Below are 25,100 nucleotides of genomic sequence, written 5' to 3'. Positions count from 1 at the left end.
GAGATGGAGCTGCCACAGCCAGCAAAGAATGGTGCGAGGAAAAAAGCTGGCATAGACACAAAAGCTGGAAAACGTGAACCACATCTCGCACCTCTCCTTCTTTCATCTACTTCCCCTCATAAGCCGGTATTTTGATTTCTGGATTTCTGGCGAGCTGCCACGCTTCCAACTCAAAGACTTCTCAACAAGAGCATCTGTTTGGGTATTATCATAAACCTCCATGCATCCCCACCCCTCTCCTTCACCCTCTCCTCCCTCCTCTTACCACCTCACCCCCACCTCCTTCCTTAGCTCTGTGCACTTGCATGTTTGAGGAAAAGGGGGTGGGGAGGGTGGGTGATGGGGAGGCAGGAGGGCTTTTCCGTGACCCACAGAGTCAATGATACATAAGCCACATGACCAACTAGTCCTCTTATCCGAGGCGAACAGGACTCACATGCTCAGAGACACGCTGACAGACAGAGCTGCGAGCTGACCTCCAGCACGTTCACAGCTTCTCTGAACTTGGTTCATGCTGCCGCTCCTCTGACAGAAGAAAAGAAGACACACACAGACCTCCGTGGGGGAGCTCAGATAAAGACGTTCCTTCAGTCTTGGAGTGGCGCTGTCACACACTGATATACAAACACATATTTAGAGCAAGGCACACACATTTCCTAAAAAATTGACACACACCTCTCACATAAACACAAACTCAGGGGAGCAAACAGTCTCTTTCTTTCTAGCTCGCTCAGCTGCTCTCTCTCTCTCTCTCTCTCTTTCCCCCTCCCATCCACACACACACGCACACACACACACACACACACGCACACACACACCACTACAGTATATCAGAGAGTGACTAGCGGAAAGCCAGAGGGGAGTGCAGAAATGAATGTGAAGATCCTGACGCTGGTGATTGTGCTCTTGGTGTCTCTGCTGTGTTCTGCCGGTGCTGGTGAGTACAGGGGAGGCAGGCCGAGCCGCTTGTCCTCTCCTTCTGCCTTCTGTTTCTGTCTCTGTTTGCAGAGGATCTGTGTAGCCAGCTGTAGTTGATCAGTTACCCGGCATGGTTAGCCTTGTGTGGGCTCTGGGAGGCAGGAATATCAGCACCTGGTTGTGTACAGTACTGCACTGCAGTGGTTATAGTGTCTGTTATTGTACAGCCTCGGTTTTTCTGGACAACTTGAATGTGGGTTTAGGATGATATTCCACCCTGCTTCACCTTGAAAGTGTGCTTAAAAGACTTGGAGATGAAATGTGAAAATGGTCTTAATGATGTGAGTGCTTCAGGTGCTGCATGAATCACTGTTGTGATTTCTATGAAATGCAAGACATGCCTGACACTCCTGAAAGTGGAGTGAACCACATTCATTTATGGCTATTCCATCTGTCTCCAGTGCTATTATTGCATGACGGTAAATGTGCGGCAGGACAACACAGCACCCATAGACGCATGCGTGCCTCCTGTGGTGATGATAATGAGGACTGTAATTGTTGTATGATGAGGATGAGGGGAACACAGATCCCAGATGCATGAATTGTCTCTGGAGGGGCTCGGTCCTGTCGCTTCGTCATAGTAAAATTCCGTAAAGTGCTATTGCATCTCTGGAGCCATTGTTGGACTAGTTATGTCTTTGGCAGCCAACCTAAAATGTATGTTGTTTGTACAAAAAAGAAAAAAAAACTGTCTTGGGACAATCATTCAAGAAAAGCTCACATTTCCCTTGCTGATGTGATTGCGGGGCAGTTTGGAAACTGATGCAGATGTGATGAAGGTAACACTGTGGTGTGAAAAAACAACATTTCGGCCTGGGTAAATGTCTAGACTCTTTGAGGTATTGTCACCTAACCACAAACTATGGTTGCTTGGAAATCATGAACAAAGATTTATGTAATTTGTTCAGTTATTTAGCATGAATCCTGATATTGAAATGCTGCAGGGTGACATGTATATATGCTGTAAGACTGTCTTTATTTTTAAGAAGCTTGTGGATGTTAGCTTCAGATATAGACTTCATGCTTACAAAATGCTGTCTACTCCATATCGATTGTGGCCACAGCACTGAAAGCCCCAATGCTCCCCAGCACAATCGCTACAGCGACATGCTATTTTTGTCTGAGGCTCCCAGCACATGAGTAAATGGGAAGCAATTATCTAGCATCATAGTCAGTGTCGCTTTTCACACCCTGCGTGTGGCTAAGCATGTTCCACGCCTGACAGCCCACCGTACAACACCAACGATCAGGAAAACAAGGCTGCTGTGCCCCAGGCTTTCAGGAGAGCTTATCGTTCTCCATCGTCAAGCCATGCTGCTTCTGTGCTTGCCTCTTTCCCGGCTGCTACTGTAGTATCTGTGCTCCGGTGACAGAGAGGAAGGGAGAGAAATGGAGTGGAAGCCAGGAAGGGATGCAAGTGTGTTGCGGCGTTGCTGGGCGTGGAGAGGGATGCTAGCTGGAGTGTGTCTGCGTAGCCCCAGCCTCTGCTACAGCACGCTCTGTCACGGGAAGGTGTCGGAAGAGACTCTGCATGTAGGCTGTGGGTGTGAAGTCTTTCATCTTGAGACAAATGCTTTTCGGTGGCTTTCTTTTAGACATCTGTGTGTACATGTGAGTCTGAGAAATAAGATGATCGTGCACGTGTGCACTTTTAGAAGAGAGTGAATACAAAGCTGATTTTGATATAGCTTGAGAAGGTGTGCATTTATGGGTGCAGATGCAAATGAACAAAAAACAACAACGCAACAGGCGATCCGCTCAACAACATAAAGCTCCCGATTCAGAACAAGAATGAGCTGCTGAGACCTTTTCTATGTAATATTAGCATCCTTTGGCAGTCTACTCAATTGCCCATCCTTGAAAAGCACTTTGGCTCAGGAGTGGGCTCCAGCATTAGACATGTGGTATCCATAATTCATCCTGAGGCCGATTACTCTTCCTCCTCCTGTGAAAGTGCTAGTCCTGCCATAAAACAGTCCTCCTTCTCAAAACATATCTGCCTTACAAAATACAGCACGAACGATGCAAATTCAATTAAAAACATCCCGTCAGTGTTCAGAAGAGAGAAAAGACAGCTGGTTCAGACACAGACAGGTGAAGTGTGCAGTCTGGGTTAAACAGGTGAGGCATTGGAGGGTGGGAGAGGGGCACAGGCCCTAGATCAGAGGAATTATCTCACAGAGAAATCTTTCCTTCACAAGAGGAGGTTTTATGAGAGCTGTCAGCAGTTCTATTCTTCTAGATTAAACTTTGATGCGCTGTTTGGAATGGGTGTCTTGTGGCACCAGCATGCATTCACACTGTACAACTTTCAGCCCTGCTCAAATGCCATGGATCACTGTGCTGTCAGAACAAGGAAAGCCCCACTCTGTGTTCAGTAAGACACCAGCAACTTTATTTGCAAGAAATATTTTGTGTTAAAAGCGGTTAAAGATACAAATTAACAATAAGCAGAGTCCTTAAACTTGTAATTTTCTTATTAAAAGAAGGCATGTTTGCTTGTAGATGCCATTATGGTGTCTGCAGGGAAAAGAAAAGCTGCTAAACTCTTCCAGATGTCCAGGAATAACACAATAACAGTGGACAAACAGCCGTGCTAAAACAGAAGCAGTGGAAAGGTTATAACTGGATTCTGCTTAAATCATAAAGCCTTTTTTTAGGTACAGAGGCTTGCGAGGACCAGCTGGATTTATGTTACACACACTGCACAGTACACTCACAGGGTCAGATGAAAGCCCTTTCAGGAAGAACCAGGATTTCCTCTTGATGCAGCATTACAGGGAAATTGAGCCAATAACCTGCAGCATTTGAAAAGTTTTGTTTGTCACTGACACAAACATACACATACCAGAGACTTTTCTGAGCTGAGAGTCACCTCTAGATTTGTTTTTACTTGAAAGCAAACATTGTAGCTGCAATGCTATCACAATAACATACAAAATGTCTCCAGATTATTTGACAGCTCCATTCAGAACAGGAAGTAGGAACACAACCAGTAATCCTATTTAGAATCCATAGCATGTGAGTTCATGAAGAAAAGGATTATGGTCCATTTTTGCAGGAAAGTCTATTGAAAAGCAAGGCCTAATAGGAAACATTTTCTCAACTCTAATGGCTGGAAGTGAAATCATTATTTCTAAAGAAAGCTGGGGCACAAGAGATTACTACTGAAATGTCAAATTTAATACTTTTGCTCCTGGTTTAGTGTAGATTAACACCCAGGCATCCTGATAGATGAAGGAGTTTTAATGATGAAAATTTCGATTTGAGGTAATGATATAATGTAACGTAATAATAATGTAATGATAGTAAATCTTTGCACATTTGAGCTTTTTTTTCTTCAAATATCTGACTCAGTCCATAGATAATAGAGACAAAAATATACTGACAGCAAACGTGAGGTTAAGTATTTTCAGCTCACTCTTTCTTTAGTCTGCAGCAAACCTTTTTTGATGAACTGCCTCACATCTGTATATTATCAGAACAACATGAGCTTGGCGAATGACACTCGCTGGTAACTATGCTGTGGGGTGGGAGTTAACAAAGAGATTTAGTGAAAAATCAGAGCTCATTTGGTAGGGATATAAGGCTAACCTTTAGGCTAACAGTCTCCAGAGAGCTGAGCTCTTGAACAGTTTGGCATGTGTGACTGGTGGACGACTGTAATGTAATTCAGAACTCTTTAAATGAATAAATCTACTCACTAAGACCGCCTCTTGAGAGTAAATCCAGTGAAGGGGGAAAAAAGCACAAGGGGAGTGAAGGATTGTCAATGGGGCAGGAAACTGGAGGGGCAGACAGGAAGACAGCTGAGATGGTGTTTGAGTTTTCCAGTTAGCTGTCTACCTTTTACAGATTTCAAAAGAAGATGTCCGTGAAGCCCTGGGTCCACTTTTGCATCTATTGTAGTCCAGACCTCCCTTTAAGTTTTGAGGAGGTTTGGGTCCTGCATTAACCAGACCTGGTTTCATCATTAGACTCCGTCCGCCGGCCTGGGGCACTGCTTACATCTTAATTAGAGCCAGATATTTTCAGAAGCTGCTCCGTTTTCCACCAGCGACCAATAATATTGTGATTTATGCCTCCATTTTCGAACATTAAGCGTTACATTTGTGGTTGTTATACCAGCAGATCAAATTCCTGATAAAGATATAAGTGGACATTTTTATTAACAGGCTGCCAGACCACAGGATAAATATTGTGGTCTTCAGGAATCCAAGGGTTGAAATGGCTTTCAAGCTCAATTTGGGGGGGGGAAAGGACTGGAAAATAATTTAAGTATCTTTAAGGATGCTATTATGAGGGACAATTTCCTTATGTAGTAGATGGGATGGTGTAAATTACTCTGAAATATTGAATAAATATGGTTTGTCTGGTTTTTTTCTGCATAAAAATCAAAGCTCTTTAGGCGCCATCGTGAATAACTGAGATCTGAGCAGCAAGAGTAGCTTGATCTTGGACACTTGTGAGCGTCTTTCTGTGCTGTGAATGTTTCTGTGGGGTTTTGAAAATGTTGCAGGACTTTGGTAGATGTTGAAGCTCCCCCACTGGGCTCTGCCTAAACTCAGAGCCGTAGGATGTGCTTCTTTTTTTTTTCTCTCCAAGAAAATTATGTGATGTGGTGCAACACATCATGTGGTTCCCCACTGCCATACCTTATCTTTTAGTCTTAAAAGATCAAAAACTGGAGCCACACTCCATCTTCCTCACAACTGGATCCCTACTACGACAAGCAAGAGATCATTCATTTGTGAAACCATGCATTATTCATCGCAATAGCTCTGTCTTTGATCACAAATGTTATTTTCCCTGGGAGACTATTTCGCACAATCGCTGGTCAATTAAATGATCCATCTAATGGCACAGAGCACACCACATACTGTTTCTTGAATCTGGACAGGGCCCCTTACTGGTTCTCTTTGCCTGCAGGCTGTCCCAGACTCAAGAGATCCTAAACATGAACAGATGTTTAAAATAATAAAAAGAAAATACTATATAGAATTCTTAAACATGCTTCCACATAAGGGCAACCATATCTGTAGACGCAGGCCTCTAGTAAACATTGAACTTGAGCTCACCTGCAGCCGTTTGCAGCTCAGTAAGTCAGTAAATATCTGGACAATTTTCATTTCCTCTCTAAATATCTGTGACGAAGCTACATATCGAATTTCATTGCATTGCATTTACCTAGCGGTGCTTTTTTGAGTGCACCACACTACAGATATCAGCAATAAAACTTTGTCATAAAGCTGCAGCATGTCAGCACAAAACAAATGAAACAGGAGTCGTGACTGATCATTTCAACAAACATTATAGTTTTATCTTGGTATGTTCTTTTGAAAAACAAACATCAGCTGTTTGAATTTTTGATCCCCAATTTTGCAGTGTTATTCTCTGGAATCAGTTTTACCCTCCTCGTGGGTTAATAAAGGCTACTGCTGGTTCATACATCAGGTAACCCGTAAAAACATGTTTTTTTGTCATATTGCTATTTTTAAGAGTATTTTTTGAGGATGAAGTAAAACAACTCACACTGTGCCCTGCATTTCACTTTTTGGATTCCTTTCCATATCTCTGTAGGCAGCACTGTTTCACATAGAGTTCATTCAGGTGTCCAGTGACTGCTTAGTGCTTAGTTAAGGGATGTGATGCAAAGATGGAGCTGTTTTTCTTTAGTAGTTAAGGAAAACAGTGAGGCTTTGGCTAAAGGTGATGCTATCCTCTGGCTTCCTATACGCTGCAGTGAACCCTGCATAGCGATGTCTCTCTGTTTTCCTCTTCTCCTCAAATCGGAGAAGACACGCAGGTTCACCGCATGGGAGAAGTGATGACACAGTAGAGGGAGGGGCTGCGTTTCACATCTGATTAGTGTGCCCATGGAAACGGATGGTTGGAGGATCTCTTTGCCCTTGACACACAGCCTCTGGAGATTAGGGAAACGGCTGGTATCTTTACCTGCCCACTGTACCTGCCATGCGTCATATCCTCGCTGCTGCTCAAAAAAACAGCATCACTGGCATCTCCTTCACTCCTGCCCTCTGCTGTTCAACTCGTTTGGTGGGGGAAAGTTGTGAATACAGATTTCCTCTCTGAGTTATTTTAGATCTGTATTTTTGACTGCTCATTACGGTTTAACCCACCATAACCTTGTAGCCACAAATTCACCTCTTCAGCTGGAGTGGATTTGTGAATAAACCAACAGGCAGTCAAGTGGAGAAGGGAGTCGGTGGCATCATTAGTTGGCTCAATGCTGCTGCTGGGCCCTTTGAACTCGCAGTGCTCTGATCATGCACATGCAGACTCACACCTCATCATTTCATACACTTTCCAGTTCAGTAGCGTACAGCCACACACTTCACAAGCATCTGACTTACTGAAGGGGACATCTGCAGAAAGTCAGAGACCGCAGGGCAGTGCAGTTTGTTTTTAATTAGGTCTGAACCTTCTGTGAGTGTGGGGGGTAACTCTCGGAGCAGAGTGGACAAGGGGTTAAGCTTAAAAGCTCCAGTAATGGGAGCAAGTTTTCATGCACTTTGGTTTCCTCGCTGGATTTTGTGTAGACAAAGCCAGCCTTCAGCTCGACCACAAGCCAAGCATTATCACACTGCAACAATGCTGCATATCAAACAGTCCCCAAACAGCCGAAATAAAAAAAGGAAGTTCTCAGGACAAAAACAAACCCTCCTTCCCTGAGAGGAGCACTCACATGCAAAGCGCGGTGACCCGCAAAGGCTGAAGACATGGCAGCCAAAGGCGTGGACTTGGAATCTGCTGTGAAATTTTTAAGTGGAGAACCTGGTCGATATCAGCCCACAGTGTCATTCTTTTTGCTCCAAACTGAGCACCATTCACAGCAGCTGCCATGGTAACATGGTCTGAAAGTCTGCAAGCAATCGGTACCAGTTTCTAGCAAGCCCCAGACTTACTGGTGTTAAGTGCCAACAATATGCAGCACTTCCGATACGAAACGGTGGTTGACAGATGAACAACAAAGCGCAGCTTACTCACTTAGGCACCATTCCATATGTGCAGGATGAATGTGTGAAGAGACTGGCAGGCAACAAGCAAATCCACTATATGATGCTGCTGTAGTGCTGGGGCTTATGGCGGGTTAAAACATTGTTTGGCCTGTAGCTGGCACATTTAACACATTTCATCCTTGGCTTAATAACCCTGATCCCTTAATGTGCTTATGCAGTGGGAGAATCTCTACTCATGACACGATGTCTGGAAGTGTGGGTTAGTCTGTCTGAGGTAATGGCATGCTCATTAGCTAACTCTCCATTTAGTGAATGAAAGAGGGAAGCACACTGTGGAAACAGAAGGCCGGCTCATCCAACGTCATGGTAACAACCATGGATACACACACACCAGAGATTTGTATTTTTCCACTGTCTTACCTCACAAGTATTGATATTATTATCCATTTCCCACATGTATTTATTTAAATCACTGCACATGTTAAGCCAGAAACATTTTTTATTTTATTGTGTTTTGGTTTCACCTCTTCAGTCCAATGATTGACCACTGATTGAAAGACTCCTGCAGTTAAAGCTGACACACTGACAGCTTCCCCGTCTAATATTTGACATATGAATACACAAATGGTTCATCGCTGAAGATTCATCCGTGTCATGAATCATCTTAATGATGCTTCATGGAGTTTGTCCTGTCATCCTTGTATCGTTTGCAAACTGCCTTGACATAAAATATTTCCAAGATTAATGGGATTGTCTGATCGTCTCGGAAAAGTAACCATGTGGAAATTAAATGAATCTATAAATCAGAAGATTTTGAGATTATGTTTTTAATGGCAAATGTTCAATTTGCAGATAACAACATCCATCAAATACAGTACTGTGTGATTTTTCATAGTGCAATAAATTCAGAGTTAGAATGTAAAAAAAAGTTTATATACATCCGTTTCTGTTTTTAGCGTGAATTTGAAGGGCTATTTTATGTTAAGAAACTGGTTTTTACAGTGCCTGTTTTTGTTTACACCTCAGTTTCTATCCGTGCAAAACGCAGCAGACAGGTATCAGATAAGGGGCACTGTAACTCTGAATGTTACACTGAGGAGAGATTAAATTTGAAACGCTCAGTCAGCCAGGAAAATGGATCTGTGACATCAGCTGTTTTATGATGAGCGTGATGACCGAATAAGAGTAAGTGCACAAATAAAATGAATGGAAAGATTAATCGCAGTGACAAAACAAATTAACGCATCCATGATTAAAGTTTGGTAGTCATTCTTCACTGCGCTTGTTTACAGTTGCTTTTCCTGATAAGCGAAGTCCCGTGCGTACTTGTTGCTGGAGTTAGACTGCCAGAATCTTTAATCTCTCACGTCCTGTTGAAAGCCATGATGTTGTAGCTGCATTTGCAACTATGCCCATTTATTATGGTACTTCTGGCAGTCCATTCACACAAATCACCCTTTAGAACTATTAATAAGCAGCTTGGTCCCATTTGGCATGCAGTGTTCCTTCATTGCCACAGTACTGTGATATACAGTTTGTCAGCCACCAGGGAAGCTGATGAGCTCTGCATTGAACCAGAGGAAAGACATTACTCTGCTCTCCTCTCCTTTGGTTGCATCTCTTAAGGTGCAACCAAATCAACAAAACTCAATTTTGAAGAAAGCGCTACTTTCTTCCAGGGTCATAATTGAAAAGAGTAAGCCATATGCAAAAGAAAGTTGCATAGAAATCATATAGGAGGTAATTAGACAAGAGAATAGAAAACAGTCATGAAGGTGTTCATCATGTTTAGTAGGGGTTTAACGATTACTTTTCACTACGATTCAATTCATATCATAATTTGTTTTTGCTGAGAGGATTCATAACTGATGTTGGTTCATTTTGAATGATCCAATTCGATCTGATTCACTGACCTACAATTGATCCAGGACACCCTTAGCCAAAAATCAGTGTGATTCAGAGGTACCGGTAAATACCTGGTACTGAACAGTGCCGGTGAAGTTTTCTAGATTCCTTGTATTTCTTGCAAGATAATCAAGTGTAAATTAATGATGTGTACAACCAAACAAGTAAACAAGAATGAATGTCAAATCCATTCACATTTTAGTTTCAGCCTGCTGTTGTTTTTCCACACTAAAATAATCCAAAGGGAACATTATTAGAACATTCAACCACACTGTATGGTCACATGTCTTTGCTTAATTCAAAGTGTTCACATGTTGGACTGAAATGATGGTTTGATTATTTTTTGCTGACATCACATGTGTGTTGTCTGCTGGGATGGACTTGATTGTTTTACATTATTGCAAAATAAACCTACTGTGCCTCAATCCAATTGGTATTTTCCAATTTTATTTATTTTCATCTTTTAATGGTATAGGTTGATTTGATTACTAACTTGCCTCTGACAGATTGATTTGGTTGGATCATAGGAATAGAAATTGGTTCATTGATTAGGTTTTTAGGTAGTTTGCGATGGAAAAAAAAACCCAAAACCTTTGTTTAGCTGACCCTTTCTATCTCTGGTCGTCACATCTACTCATCTTTTTGAAGAGACATCAGTCAGAAAAGCAGCACCACATTCCTGAAATTCCTCCTTTATTAAACTTTAATCAGGGAATTACCATGAGTTAAGGTTTGGTAAATAAGAGAGAAAACTCCAAGGTCATCAGAGGTGTTCTTGTGAGACACGTGTTATCTGACCATTTTTATGTAGGACCAGGTGATCACAAAGATGGAAATCTCTCATGGGAAAAGATTAGATGTGAAACAACAGAGACAGGATCCAGTGTCAGCACAAGAAAATATCACTTCTAACATTACATCCCCTGTTTGTGGAGATGAAATGTGTATTTTTCAGTGATAAACCTGACATGAAGGAAAGCTCATGGGCTTAAACAAAACCATCTGTACGTCACATTTTCAGTAATCTATACCGCCAGATTGTCGCTGAGCTTATTTTTTAGCACATTTCAATACCATTTTCTCTCCTGTAGCCACACAGGATGGGCTGAGGTTTGTAAAAGAATTCTTGGGATTTTCTCTCTTCAAACCCCAGTTGCAGAGCTGTGGCTGACAGCTCAGCATGACAGGAGACATCTAAATTGTCTAATTACAGACCCGGGTTGTGACAGGCTGAGTTTCCCAGAGAGGTACTGCAGACGAGCTCTGTGAGCCGAAGTACAATTACTTTACCTAGTTGCAGTGCCGAGTATGTGTGCGTGCAAAGTGACAGAGTGCCTTCTGAGTTTGCACGGCTTTATTGAAGTAGACCATCAGTCAAACATCAGTTGCTGTTTGGCATTTGCTGAAGGTTTCACCGCAGGACAAATACGCATGTATGCTTAAAGTTCCACTCCAATCATCTTTTGATTTATTTTGAAAACCATTTCCAGTGATCCTTCAATTATGATTATGCCTTTTAGCAAAGAATCAAAAAACCTGTGTTGTTTTCTAAGACATAGTTTCTAGGCCATAATTTAAGCAAAGCGGCAGTAGTTTATTAGAAATTTGCCTCTGAGTTGTGTGCCAAACTGTTTTCCCATCACCCGCTTTTCCGGACGCTCAAACCGCTTACAGTGTGTCCATTTTTCATTCACTTTTCATTCATTTTTGGTGATAGTAACTACTGTTGTATCCACAGCTGCCCTGGGGCAGACTGACAGAGGTGTGCCTGCCAGTTTGCATCTACGGTCCCTCTGACCATCACCAGGATCATTCACACGCCAGTGAAGCCACACTGGAGGCAAGGAGGGTGAAGTGTCTTGCCCAAGTACACAACGGCAGTTGGCTGGGGGGAGCAGGGATCGAACCGCTGACCCTTCGATCATTGGACGACCTGTTCAACCGCCTGAGTCACTGCCGCCCTTTACATGTCTCCCGCTAACCCCTCACAACCATAACCTCACATTGCCGGTGCATGAAAATGGCGAACAATATTGGAGCTATACCGCCACACCGTTTTGAGCCAAATTCCAGCTCAGACAAGGAAAACAAAGACATATATGGATTTAGTTGTCTACAAGTGGATGCATCAAAATGGAGTGGAGCAGGAAGTTTGTGGCCTGCCGATTGAAGTTTGTACGTAACAACAAGGTTTTACAAACAGCATTTTTGGTCTGCTCCTGATTTAACACAATTTGAACCAAAAATACTCAGACATGCTTTTTTAATATTAATTTTCTTTATATATGTCCTGTAACGTCAAGAAAATGCCACAAGATCATGTTAAAAAACCAAAAACACAATTTTCTTTGGAGTGGGTCTTTAATACGCAGATGAAAAAACTTTTATTGTTCCCAAATGTTACAATATTCTTTTATTCTCTCGCAGTTGAATGTCCTCTTTTAGGAGATAAGAAAACAGGCAGTTTTGGTTTTCTAGAATTTTGTCTAAAAGTCTCATCTGTGAAGGAACCCTGTGTCTGCTTTCAAGGACTTTCTGACTGAAATATCTTGCTGTTATCTGCATTCCTTGAATAGTGGCACTTCTGTGCACATCTCTATGACACTGGGCAAGGGAGATCACAAACACCCACTAAAACAACTTCTGCACGTGAAGTGGACAAGTTTGTTTGGGTGTCTGCGTGTGCGGCATCTAAATGAAGAGGGTGTAAACAGGGCATAAGGAGAGAGACAGGACCTCTTTAAAGAACCTTTGTTAGCTTCAAAATCTACTCAAACACAGAGAGTATTACTATTCAAGCCTCTGGAGTTTGAAAGAATGGAGCTGAATGCCGTCAGAATGTGTGAACGTCCCACATTCACTGTGTGTCTGGAACAATAACAAGGGGATAATGCAAAGATTAGCACTGCTGTAGGGGTAAAGATGTGCTTAAAATGAGGAAATGTGCAACCAAAGTTTCAAATGTTGCGAATGTATTAGTCCACTGTTAACCCACAAATATATAATGTGTTTGCAAAAGAAGATTAGAGAAATTGATTTTAAGAAGTTTGGCATTTCAGGGATATAAACTCAACAAAGAGGAAGCTGTCTGCCTCAGCATTGCAGTTCGTCGTACTTTAAAGCTGACAACTTAAGGGTTCTTCACTTTTTCAAAGGTTGTTCTTTCATTTAAGAATGTCTTCACACAGGTCTTTCATTAAAAAAGGCTCCAGAAAGACTTTGCATTTCTGCTCTCCTCCATTCACACAAATTTGTCTCATCTACTGAAGAGAAATAAGGGCTCTGAATGCAGCTGGCAGGTTTTAAAACGAAACTGAAGTCAGGCTACATCCACAAAGTTGCACTTTTGACAGCATTTCCCACCACTTTTGCAAACTGATGAAAATGTTCTGAAGAAAGTGCATCATCATTGCTTTTCCAAGTTGCTCAGCTGCTTTCCTCATTCTACTTTTTTGCTTTTACAAGCCTCTCCAGTCAACCGACTGACTTATCTTGAGCTGGGTCCTCACCCAAGCTCATGCAAAGCCAGGGAGGTCATTCCCTGGGGAATTCTAAAAATGGTGCCAATCTCCCTGAGGGGAAGGAGACGGGAATGTCGTGGCTTTGCATGAATAATGGCAATCAGCTTTTTGATGAGCGAAAACTGAAACATATGAAAATCAACATATTAGAACCTGAAAAAAGAATTTGCAAATAATAGATCTTTAGAAATGTACATTGCTTTAGAAGAAATTTGCTCTTATGAATTTATAAAGCTGCTCTGAAAATAGAACTTACTATATTGTTTCCTAAAAATGTGGCTCTTTCTGTTTTTGTTACAGACACTATGGACACTAAACATTAGGGTAAAGTGCAAAAGATGATCCCCTGTATTACACTTTATTTATTTAGACAAGAATTATGTTATGTTGAGACTCAGAACATATTCTAAGAGGAGGTTGGTGAATTTCTATAGGTTGAGGGGTCACACAGACACTTGGGGTGGAGCAAATCATGAAGAAAAGAAGGGCTTAAGGGGATCAGGCCACACTTATTGAGAGATGACTGAAAACATCTGGGATCACTCTCAACCCGACACACACACAGCTGGATGAGGCGTCCACACAGACTGAGATGCACCGATGCTAAACTCATCCGTAGGCTTTCATCAAATCCCACAACAAGGCGCCTCTCCAGAGTTTGTGAGCAGTTTGTATCTGTGGAGAGAGTGACAAAGACATGAGACACAAGGCCCTGTTTTTTTTTTTTTTTACTTCTGCAGAGCTTCATGCTTCTGCTGGGCTTTTTGTTTGACCACACAGACTTGATGAGCTCCAGTGTTGGGTGGCCTCACAAAGGGGCCCACACACGTTTATCCATACATGTCTCCTTCTCATCCATTAGCAGTGTTATCCCTTTTTGGATCTTGCTGTATATTTGCTTTAAGCTCTTATGAACCTGTTCAATTTGTCATGTCGTGGGTGAAGAGAGGTTTCCTATAACATGAGCTAGTGGAGAGGCAGTTTTGGGGTCTCTGATGGACCTTTTCTCCTTGTGTGTTCTCCAGGTCCTATGGCCTCCACGGAGCATGGCAAAGACCTGGGAGAAACAGCTACTGTGAAAAAAATGGTTCAGCAAAATCCAGCGAGAGGCGGCCAGCCCCAAAGACCAGCTGGTTGGAAGAGAAGACGCCCACGGCCCCGTCTCTCCCACAAGGGGCCAATGCCATTCTAGAGCAAGGTGAGTTCCTCCCCAAAAGGTATTTTTCTCTTTACAGAGCACCCTGGACCAGCATGTTTGCAAATCAAAGTTGTTAAGAAAACACACATTGTGGCTGCTAAATATGACAGCGAGTAAAAAACAAAACATTTTTGATGTTTGCGCCAAAAGTTCTCTGCTGTTTGGATGTTTTTTGTAAGAAACGTCAAAAGTTTAAATGAACCCTGGAAATGTTCAAATGCCTGCAGCCAGACTAAACTCCTTGTGAAGGAAGTTTTTGTTTGCACTAAAAAAAGCACAAGTCTTAGCAGATTACTGGACTCAGCCAAGCAGCTTGTGTGTCTTTCAGGAGCAGCAAAGGTTGTTTTTAAATATATGTGAAAAAATGAAAAAAACTTTACCCTGTCACCTCATTTTCCCAATTAAAACCATCTTTTCAAAGATAACATTTTTAGGAATTCAGGTTTCAGGATAGAAATACATTTCTCCTGAGCCAATATTTTTCTTGCTGTCAAGTAAACCAAGGTTCAGTGCAAAAACTCACATCAACAATCACTGAAAATATTTACCTTGTCACTTTATCACAGTTTGAATTATCTTCGGTACTTTTCATTAACAAAAATAGGTTTTTGAAACGAAAATACACACCAGGCTATTAAGTACCACAGTCAAAATTTCCAGGGAATAAAGGTTTGAGCCCATTGATGTCTGCTTGTGAGGGGAACCGCAGAACGTCTATTTGTACCTCCCAGGGAATTTAAGTGGAGGGGAACTCGACAAGACACAGTATCCCTGCAGGAGGGGAGAACCATCCTACCACCATCCAACACTGACCTGCAGAAGTCTTCCATAAATTAAACGAATGGTGCAAGCAGGAAGCAACCAGAAAGGGCTAGTACATCCATAACAGGTTTAAAGTCCCACTCCAATCATCATTTGATCTATTGTAGTGTTCCCAACTGTCTTAATTACAATTGTGCTGTTTTAGGCAAAGTCAAAAAAACATGTTTTCTAGGACATGGTTTCTGCAGAGCAGCAGCAGTTCATTATAACTCAGTTGTGGTCAGGACTGTTGGCATGGAGTAAGCCCACCCTTACTTTCCGTCATCCATCTGTTTGCACACTCTCCCACTCGCTCACCGCGCCTCACAACCCCAATCTAACATAACCGGTGTAACAAAACTGGAAAGCAAATATCAGAGCTATCCAGTAATACTGTTTAGAACAAGATTTCAGCGCAGATAGCAAAGACATCCATGGATCTAGTCATCTACAAGTGGACGCATCAGAATGGAGTGGAGCAAGGAGCTTACGGCTTGCCTGTGTAGCTTCTGCATCTCATATATGCTCCTTTACAAACATCATTTTGCCGTCTGCTTCTGATTTAAAAAGATTTTAACCAAAAAAATACTCAGAAATGAAATTTTTAGCTTAATTTTCTTTATACATGTCTTCAAAAAACAGTTTTCTTCAAAGTGGATCTTTAAGGAAATGAGATCAAAGCTGGGAAGACTTAGAAGATCCTTTGTTTGAAGCATTCATTGATGGTTCACGATCTACAAAAAAAATCAAAAATACAGCCTTTTTATTGTATTTGTTTATTCAGTCCCTTTTTTAAAAACTCCCCTCAATATGAAACACCAGACACTCATATCTAAGTGAGGACTGAGCCAGAGTAGTAGCCCTTGAAGGACAAGATGAGTCCTGAAACCTTCCTCCACTTGCCAAAAAATTGTGAGAAGCCTCTGTGTGTGTAGTGTTTAGCTAGAGTGCTGGCCGCACAATAAAGGGGAGTTTCAGGAAGCTGTGAAGCTCAGTAAAACTTAATGACTCAGTGAGTCACAATGCTGTCTGTGCAAACAACACTCAAACCACAACACCCGCAGATTTCCTCTTTTGTGTCCTTCACTGCCCTCTATGCTCACTCTGGTTTGACTCAAAGTTCATCTTATTTAAGAACTGAATGTTGCATGTTGTGATAATATTCAAGTAGAAATCTGATCTAATAGTCTGTTATTCCAAAACTTGAATAAAATTATTAAGTCATCCTGGGTCCTGACAAAACTCAAAGGTTCTGCTGTTCTCCATGTTAGTTTTTTTCTGTAGTTTGTGCTGATGGTGGGAAAACCACCACCTTTGGAAACAGCTGGAGGTGCAATTTGTTTGATCAAACCTAGTTCAACAGATAAGTCCAGCTGAGGACTGGGACTCCTGCAGACACTGTGTGTGTAGATAAATCATTACTGGGCCTAAACATAATTGCTTCTATGTTTATACAAAGATAAAGAACAATGTTTCTCTTGACATTGTCCACTCTCCAGTCCAGTGCTATTTAGCAAAATCACCCCATTTCAGTGTCAAGAGCAGCTAATCTTTTATTCTCGATGACACCTGGGGCAGAGTTGGATTTTTGTGCTACGCGTTCCAGATGTGAGCGGCACGGAAAAGAAAAGCCGTGACCCGACTCAACCTTTGGGAGCATCTAAGTAGTCTCAGGTTAAGCCGGGATTTTCCAAACCCGAATCTAAAACACGCCAGTGACAGTCTGAAAGACAACAGGATATTACAGATTTAAATCCAGAGGCAATTTATGGAAACCACTTGTGGCCCTGAGTGTGAGAAAACTTTTGAGCATTTTAAAGAGTTTCCCATCAAAGCTATTTCGAGTAGCTGTGCTTCTGATCCAGTAATTCCACCATATGATGTCATATGACTAAAAAGAAAATCCTGAGATTACACTGCAAAAAGAAAAAAACAAAATAAACAACAAAACAACTGAGTAGAGATTAGATACTACATAAATTAGCTCACAAGGCATTACACCAGAACATAAAAATGCAAGTAAGCGCAGTGGATGAGCCATGTTGTCTGAATTTTCCCACATGATCAGAGGAAAAATGAAAGACAACAGCAGACAAAAGATTTTCATTGACTGTGAGTGATCCAGTCCCCAGAGCGCTGTATAATGTCAAGCTTTAATTCTGCAGCAAGGCATAAAATTGTTTTTCTTACTCCCTGCAGCACTTTCCATTTGAAGACCGTGAAATCTGGCCTGAACATGTCTAGGATCTCTTCTTATTGTACAAGAAAATTTAGGGCATAATGCAGGGGAGGCCTTCACTGAAATTACCCAAGGGGAAAGCTCATTGTAGAGGATATTGAATGTCTGCATGAGACAAAATGAAAACCAGGATGATTATTTTAACTATTTTCAAGGAATAATCTAGTTTTTCAATCTGGCCTTTTTGCTCTGCCAACATGACAAATCGTTGCACACAAGAGTGCCTTAACAGATCTGTCGTGATACAGACAACTGGGAGGGAATGCAAACATCTGAGGTCAGAAAGAATGTGGGCACCTGTAAGCTTCCAGGACTTTATTTGTACCCTTGTGGGGATCTGCTGAGTTTAGATCAGATAATGTATTTGAGATAAACCAGAACACAGACATGGGTTTATGCATTATTTAGTAAATAAATGCTGAGAGAAAAAGCTGTTTCCAGGGTAGCTTGAAAGCACCATCATGAGTGCCCTGCATGCCATTGTTAGACTGAACATTTGACGCAGTAGGGAACAGTCGGCACAAAAACAACAGTCAGAACCTAAACATGTAAAAAAATAAAAAAATAAAAAGAACCTAAACATGTAAATACGGGAAACATAAAAGCAGCTGGATGCATGGATATCACACACTAAAAGATTTGAAAAGACAGTGTCATTAAATTAGGATATGGGCTCTTCTACTTCAAAGTGTTGTTTAAATTTAGGAAAATGTAGTATTACCCTAAATATGAAAATACAGAGTATGAGAACATATTTGTTGTGGTTTTTCTGAATGTCATCAATACCAATAATTAAACAGTAGCTTTTATTTCTTTTGGTGACAAAGGAAGAAAAGTAGAAATAATAAGTTGAACTAAGTCACAAAGAGATTTAAAAAATGTTCAGATATTTGTAAGGTTTTGTGATGATGTAACTGCAGTAATAAATGAACAGCATAAAACTGCAAAAGACATGGCCTTATGTTTTCTAAACATGAACTAAATTAATATGTACATCCCACTAAATGTGTTTCTTCTCCTTCTCTATATTTAAGGATTTCAGTTAGCCGGCAGATGCTGCAAAGTTAAAAGTAGACGTTTTGGCATTTTGTTGATCTTAAGCATCAGCAAGGAACCACATAGGTGCTACAAACGTCATCTTTAACCCTTGTGCTATCCTAGCCACTTTACCATTTGGAGTTGGGTCAACTAGACCCACTAGACAGTGCTCTGAACCTTTTTTCTTCAATGATTTCTTCACTGGTGTCCATGGATTACATGAAATCTTCCACCTTTATCCACCTTTGTCATGGTTGGAATAACAGGTCAAAGTAAGGGTGGGGTCATCTAAGATAGCACAAGGGTTAAGCTAATTCATTTAAGAACAAAGTACAATGGGTGTTCTGGTGCTAAGCTACAAAGCCTTAGTGACTTCTGATGAAAAAGTGAGTTCAACTTTAGGTCTTCCTGTTGGTTGATTATTTTACAGTGAATTCAACTGGTTAGAGTTTTGGAAACAATATCTCCCCTATAAAAAGAAGAGATGTGGCTGCAAAGTTAAACAGATCACTAGATGGTTGTCACAATGGCAACTAAAATAAAAACAGCAAACACTGTTGCTATGTGGGGGGTGGGGGGGTGGGGGGAGAAAGCAAAGCACGTCAGCACAAATAAATCAAATCTAAAAGTAAAAAAAAATTCTTTGGCAAAAATATAATCTACCCACATGAGCTGAGTATTGATTACTATTGGCTTTAGGAAAGCTGAGGTCTGATTGGAGTTGGGACATGTAACAGATTCATTATTGTGAGAATACCAGAGACTAGACAAACCATAATGATCCAAATTAGGAACAATCAAATCTGAGAGAATCTTTGTTTTCCTCGTCTGAGCTGGCATCTGGATCAAAACTGTACGGGTGGATATCTCCAATATTGCTCACCACTTTTGTTGCACCGTTAATGTTGGGTTGGGGTTGTATAGGGCTATCGGGAGAGCATGTAAAAGAGATGGATGATGGGAAATAGGGGTGGGCTTACAATGCCAACTGTTCCACCCACAACTCATGCAAAGTTCTGATGAACTACAGCTGCTTTGCAGAAACAATGTCCTAGAAAACAACACAGGTTATCTGATTTTGGCTAAAAACAGCATACTGGTAATAATAGTTAACCCTTGTGCTATCTTAGATGACCCCACCCTTACATTGACGTGTTCTCCTTACCATGACAAAGGTGGATAAAGGTGGAAAGATTTCATGTAATTCATTGACACCAGTGAAGATCACAAATCATTGAAGAAAAAAGGTTCAGTGCAGTATCTAGTGGATCTAGATGACTTAACCCCCAATGGTAAAGTGCCTAGGATAGCACAAGGGTTAAAAGAGCATCTGGGGACATTTCAACAATAAATCAAAAGATGATCGGAGTGGGGCTTTAAGCTTTTATAACAAAAAAAAAACTATGAAAATTAAACCCTGGAGTTTATTCTAAAAGGTTCCCGCTATTTAATACTAACTGTTCTTTTCCTGTTTTTTTTTTCTTGTGTTGCAGGCACTGCTTTGTGCACCCTCCCCCAGGTTCTGATTTCTATGCTCTTCCTTTGCCTTGGGGGGCCTTGCAATGAAGGGCTTTCGCGAGCCCAGCCTGAAGAGTGATATCCATAGCATCTGCTGGTTCTTCAAGCAACTCTGTCCCTAAAACACCTGGGCAAGCCGGTCACCCTTAGCTCTAAGAGGAATAAGGGGCAGGGAAAGGGGTGGGGGAATATTGATCCCGAGCTACCAAGCTCTATTTCTCTGTCTCTCTTACTCGTATTTCCTCACTGCTTATCTATCTCTGTCTTCTCCCAGTAATTTTTTTTTTCAATTTTCATATTATTTGCTTGATAGAGCCCAATCATAGTGATCTCACACACTTTGCATGACATGTGGTGGAGAGGGAGCCCGGTCATAACAGTCCGAGTCTTAAAGCATCTGTCACTTCACCAGGATGCGGTATGTCTCGGATCCAAGGTTACAGCAGCCGCTGGTTTCTTTGCTGTATAGCTACATGTACTTAACGGCTTGGCTCGAGGCTGAGAGCGGCATACACGCAGAAGGGCAGTGTCATTTTTAACAGTTGACATAAACAAAGTTTAGTTCCCATTCTCTGAATGTCTGCTGCGAAAAGAAACAGTTAATAGCGATTCAAGCCAAAACAAGTTATCTAAGTGACACCATAACCATCACCTAATTATCATTACCAATGGTGCTTAGGACCGCCTGACGTTAGTACGTCCACATGCAAGCTAAAGCCGAAATGATCACACACTGTCGGAACAATCTGTTTAAGTGACAGAATAATTCCCTAATGTAGAATATTCTGTAATCCAAAGCCTATTTTGGTGTTTCCAAACTCATTATCACTTTGGGAAGGGGCTTTACTGACAGGCTCAAGGTTACTCTAACACCTTGAATGAGTGCTTCAACCCCAAAATCCCAATCTTGTTCCCAGCCTCCCCACCACAGTGCTGCCCTGTGCAGCTGCTATACACGACTGTTAACTGGCAGTGGCGGCCTGCTCCACCAACAGACTGCCTTGCCTTTTAATGAAGTGCCAAATAATACCGTTCTACACAATGCTGCCAGGAACTGAGAACTGAAAGGTTAGGAAGAAATGAGAAACACATTACCTCTTGTTTGAAGTCTTAATACACTGATACATTATGCATTTAAAAGTTCATAGAATATCCCACTTCAAGTAATTTCCACAAAGGCGATTGGAATTAGATTAAAAAAGGAGCCATTTCAAAGCAAACATCATCTGTGGTAACATTTTAAAAAACTATACTCAAAGGCTCTGTTTTTTGAATATGTTCATCCTTTGACCCTTTTTTTGACCAAACGCTATGCCTTTCCATCGTACTGGAATTTATAACTTTTATATGTTACTCCTATGTTATAGTTTCCTTTTTTTTCTCAGGGTGCTGTCATAGATGCTTTCACTAGAGCAGCCTTTTCTGTGCATTTATTTGACGAATCACCAGAAACCAGAACATTTAAAACGTATGAGCATATTTTTGTGTACTGTATCTTTACTCTCCTTTATATATATAGCCAAGACCATTTTCATTCGTTTCTAATCATGTTCTCCCTAAATCATGTTGGTTACAGTTGGCTTTCTAGGCGGCCCTTCCATAGCACAGGTGGTCATGGCTTTGATCATGACGCTCATTAAATCCCAGAGTTAATCTTTCTCAGATGGATCTCCCCAAGGTGGGCCAGGGCCACTTGTCTGAGCTCGTTTTTAAATTGACTTAGACTACAACTACACCCTTCCCCCTTTTCAATCTCCAAACTCCCATTGATTCACGTGTTACCATGTAACATATTGAGGACTGTGACCGTTGCAATCATTCTTACTGGAGTTTTTCTTTTGCTTTGATTATAGAGAAAGTTTGAATGCCAATTGCTTGCAATTCAAGCTCCTAGAAAATTGGTAACTGGTTAACCTAGATCTTCAATATGTTTCCCTCTCGCCATGTCTCATGCAAATATTATAATAAAATACCTTCTTCCAGCATGAGAAGCTTTTATTAAGAGAGCATCTAAAAATCACAGTGGTAATCCGCCCAGCCAAGCTCACCTCGATTAAAAATGTATTAAATCCTAGGGCCCTGTGAAGTGTAATAATTTTAGTCCCCCTATTATTTTTTCATACCCTCACAGACAGAGATGTAGATTTCATTAATGCTCTTCGGGAGTGAGACAGCTTTGCTCAGGATGTCTCATGTATTATCGGGGAAGATAATAGGAAAATATGAGCTGGGAATGAAAGTTCAAAGCTGCAGGAGTTGGGATGCTGAAAGTAGACTGGGTCATGGCAAAGGGTTCAAATGGACCGCCCCCCACCCCATCTCAGAAGTTATCGTTCCGGAGCCGAGCAACGTCTGTATCCGCACTGTTCTTCATGAATGTATCCTAACCATCTGCACCAGCCATGCTGCCCTTTCAGAAACCAGAGCAAACTGATGTTTGTGTGAATTATCCTTTTCTTTTTCCTTTCTTTTTACCTTGACCTGGTTATCAGTTTAACCCAAATATCAAAAAAACCAAATGTCATTCAAATCCAAAGCTTCTGTCGTCAACAACTCCCAACAAATGGACGTGGCTTTGCTCCAAGACTTCTCTGTATGGGTTTGCAAGGCTGCACTTTTGCAATTCCATTATGCTGCTGGAAAAATACACCCTGAAAACAAGAGTTTGGAATGGTTTTCCAGTGTATTGTGACAATTTTTTTGTCTGATTCTTGTCTAGCTGGTTGTCCAAAGCTTACTTTTGAATACAGTGTGAAAAGCTGTATCTTTTGTGGATGTAACAAAATAGAAAAGTAGTCTGCAGCACAATATGTCGTGGACACGTGAAAGCATTCAGGCATTCTTTTCTTTTAGACCATAGCTCACAGCCCTACCCTGCACATCAGGTTAATGGGCCTGCCTGTGTAGAAGGACAAGTATGTCCAAGCTCATTTTGAAATGTTAAACCAATACAATATGCTCGGGGAGCAAAACCATTTTCTTTAATGGAGGTTTCCAGCAAGGCTTACATAAGAGAAACAGTTCCTATCCTTTCAATCTTTTCTCTCCAATTCCTCGTCTCTGTGATCATCACAAGGCCTGAGTGATGTTCCTATGCACTTGTTAGCATGTTTTACTGGTAGAAAATCGTTTGTTCAGAGAAGTTGCCCCCTCTGTATTTAGTTTTATTTTGGTTCAAATGCATTTGGCAGGGAGTTTGTAAGAAGCAAGGATGAGCACAGAGATAGATGTGTTACTGGTGGAAATAAGAATAAAAGCTAGAAGCAGATTTTAAAACATTAGCTTAGCCATTGATTTCTATATCCTGACAGGCATGGAGACAGCAGCCTCCTGTAAAATGACAAAAGTGTTTTTTTATCCATTTTTTCCTTTCTGTTCTCTACCAGACAAAATCCCTTTGAAATCTCTCAAGCATTTCATTGATTGCAGAAATGCAAACAAAGTTAGCACACAACACATTCCACGTGTTTTCCTCAAAGCCCTTCAAACTGTATCATGTTGGCTTTCAGAGTGGGTGTCTGCAGGATCAAGTGGCCGATATTCAATTAAACTGATACAAAGTTTTCCACTGGCCGGCCAATCCAAAAGATAACTAGATTCCTACTCCCGTGAGAAATGACGATGAGCTGTCATTATCTCGGAGCACTGAAATGAGACTGCCTCCACCCAGAATAGCACAGGCCCCTCCTGGCTTTGTTGCGACACATTCTCCGTCTTTGTAACCACTGTGTCCAGAAACACTCACATGCAGAAAAACTGAAGGAGAAATGTAGTCCATGGGTTTACACAGCATCACAATAGTGTTACTTGGTCTCGAGCAGATACCATCTGAAAGACAATGTATTACTTCAAAAAATTATATTCTGTTTATGGTGTGTGCTCCTATTACTCACCAGGCCAAATGTACAGTCCCTGTCTCTGTTTTGATGTTGAACTGGGCAAAAATAAATGACATGAATAAATAAATAAAACAAGTGTATCAGAAATGGTTGAAATACTGTGTACATATATTTGAACTTTCAGTTTCTAATTTATAAAAAATAAGCTTTAGCTCTTGGAGTACTTATTTTATTTTTTCCTTTCATGCGTAGCTTTGTGTTTTTATTTTCTATTTCTGTAAAGTGTGTAAATATATCTTTATGATAATAAGTAATATTAAAAATCTTATTTTAAGAGAAAGGTGTCAGGTGTTTTCATTTCCTTCATGACATGTTCTCAATAAATCTGTTAAAGATTCATGAGTCTTTATTTGGGGAATTAGTGCTTTAGAGAAGAAAAACAGTTAAAAAAAGTATTTTAAAACCATTTAGCTAAGCAAACACTTTTGTCCTTGGTTCTGGAGGAACCCTTAGAAATAAAATTATATGGATTGGTATCAATACTGGTTTATTTACTTAAAAGAATGCTGGGTATAATTTCCCTAATGAAATTAGATAAAAGGAATCATTGGAACAAATTGTCTATGGCCAACCATAACGCAGAATGCAGTGTTAAAGCCCCTTCATCCACCTCCTGACCATTTACCAGGTAACCTGGTGGAGCAAATAATGAAGCCTTAATCACAACTGCCTTTACGGGTGGATGCGGGCTCTCTGTGGGTGAAAGATGGGCAAACCTGTACGGGACACAGAGGTGGCCGGCAGAAAATATCAAAGGCACAGACCGCTTGGTGAGCCTGAGAATGTTCATGCACTTTTTTTCCTATACGGGCATGCTGCAGGTCACAGGTTGTGTGGAACACTTAACCCTTGTGCTATCTTAGATGACCCCACCCTTGCATTGACGTGTTCTCCCTACCATGACAAAGGTGGATAAGCGTGGAAAGATTTCATGTAATCCATGGACACCAGTGAAGATCATAAATCATTGAAGAAAATAGGTTCAGCGCTCTAAGTGGGTCTAGATGACCCAACTCCCAATGT

General features: G+C 41.2%; 1 protein-coding gene across 1 annotated transcript; it reads left to right on the top strand.

Moving 5' to 3' along the window:
* The first annotated feature begins 384 nt into the window (after positions 1–384).
* Positions 385–24,357, top strand: apln (apelin). Its single transcript, XM_020706440.3, has 3 exons — positions 385–937; positions 14,410–14,582; positions 20,154–24,357. The coding sequence occupies exons 1-2, from the start codon at positions 871–873 to the stop codon at positions 14,574–14,576; spliced, it is 234 nt and encodes a 77-aa protein (XP_020562099.1). The 5' UTR covers positions 385–870; the 3' UTR covers positions 14,577–14,582; positions 20,154–24,357.
* The last annotated feature ends 743 nt before the right edge of the window (positions 24,358–25,100 follow it).

This window comes from Oryzias latipes, chromosome 10, assembly GCF_053564925.1.
Source record: "Oryzias latipes strain Hd-rR chromosome 10, Olatipes_Hd-rR_3.1".
Taxonomy (NCBI): Eukaryota; Metazoa; Chordata; class Actinopteri; order Beloniformes; family Adrianichthyidae; genus Oryzias; species Oryzias latipes.
Note: the sequence above shows the minus strand (reverse complement) of the source record. Positions and strands in the feature narration are given on the sequence as shown.

Bases quoted from the DNA above. Each gene is read 5' to 3' on its own strand.
- apln (XM_020706440.3), top strand. From the start codon at position 871: ATGAATGTGAAGATCCTGACGCTGGTGATTGTGCTCTTGGTGTCTCTG. The intron at 938-14,409 runs GTGAGTACAGGG...TGTGTTCTCCAG, and splicing joins GCTGTGTTCTGCCGGTGCTG to GTCCTATGGCCTCCACGGAG.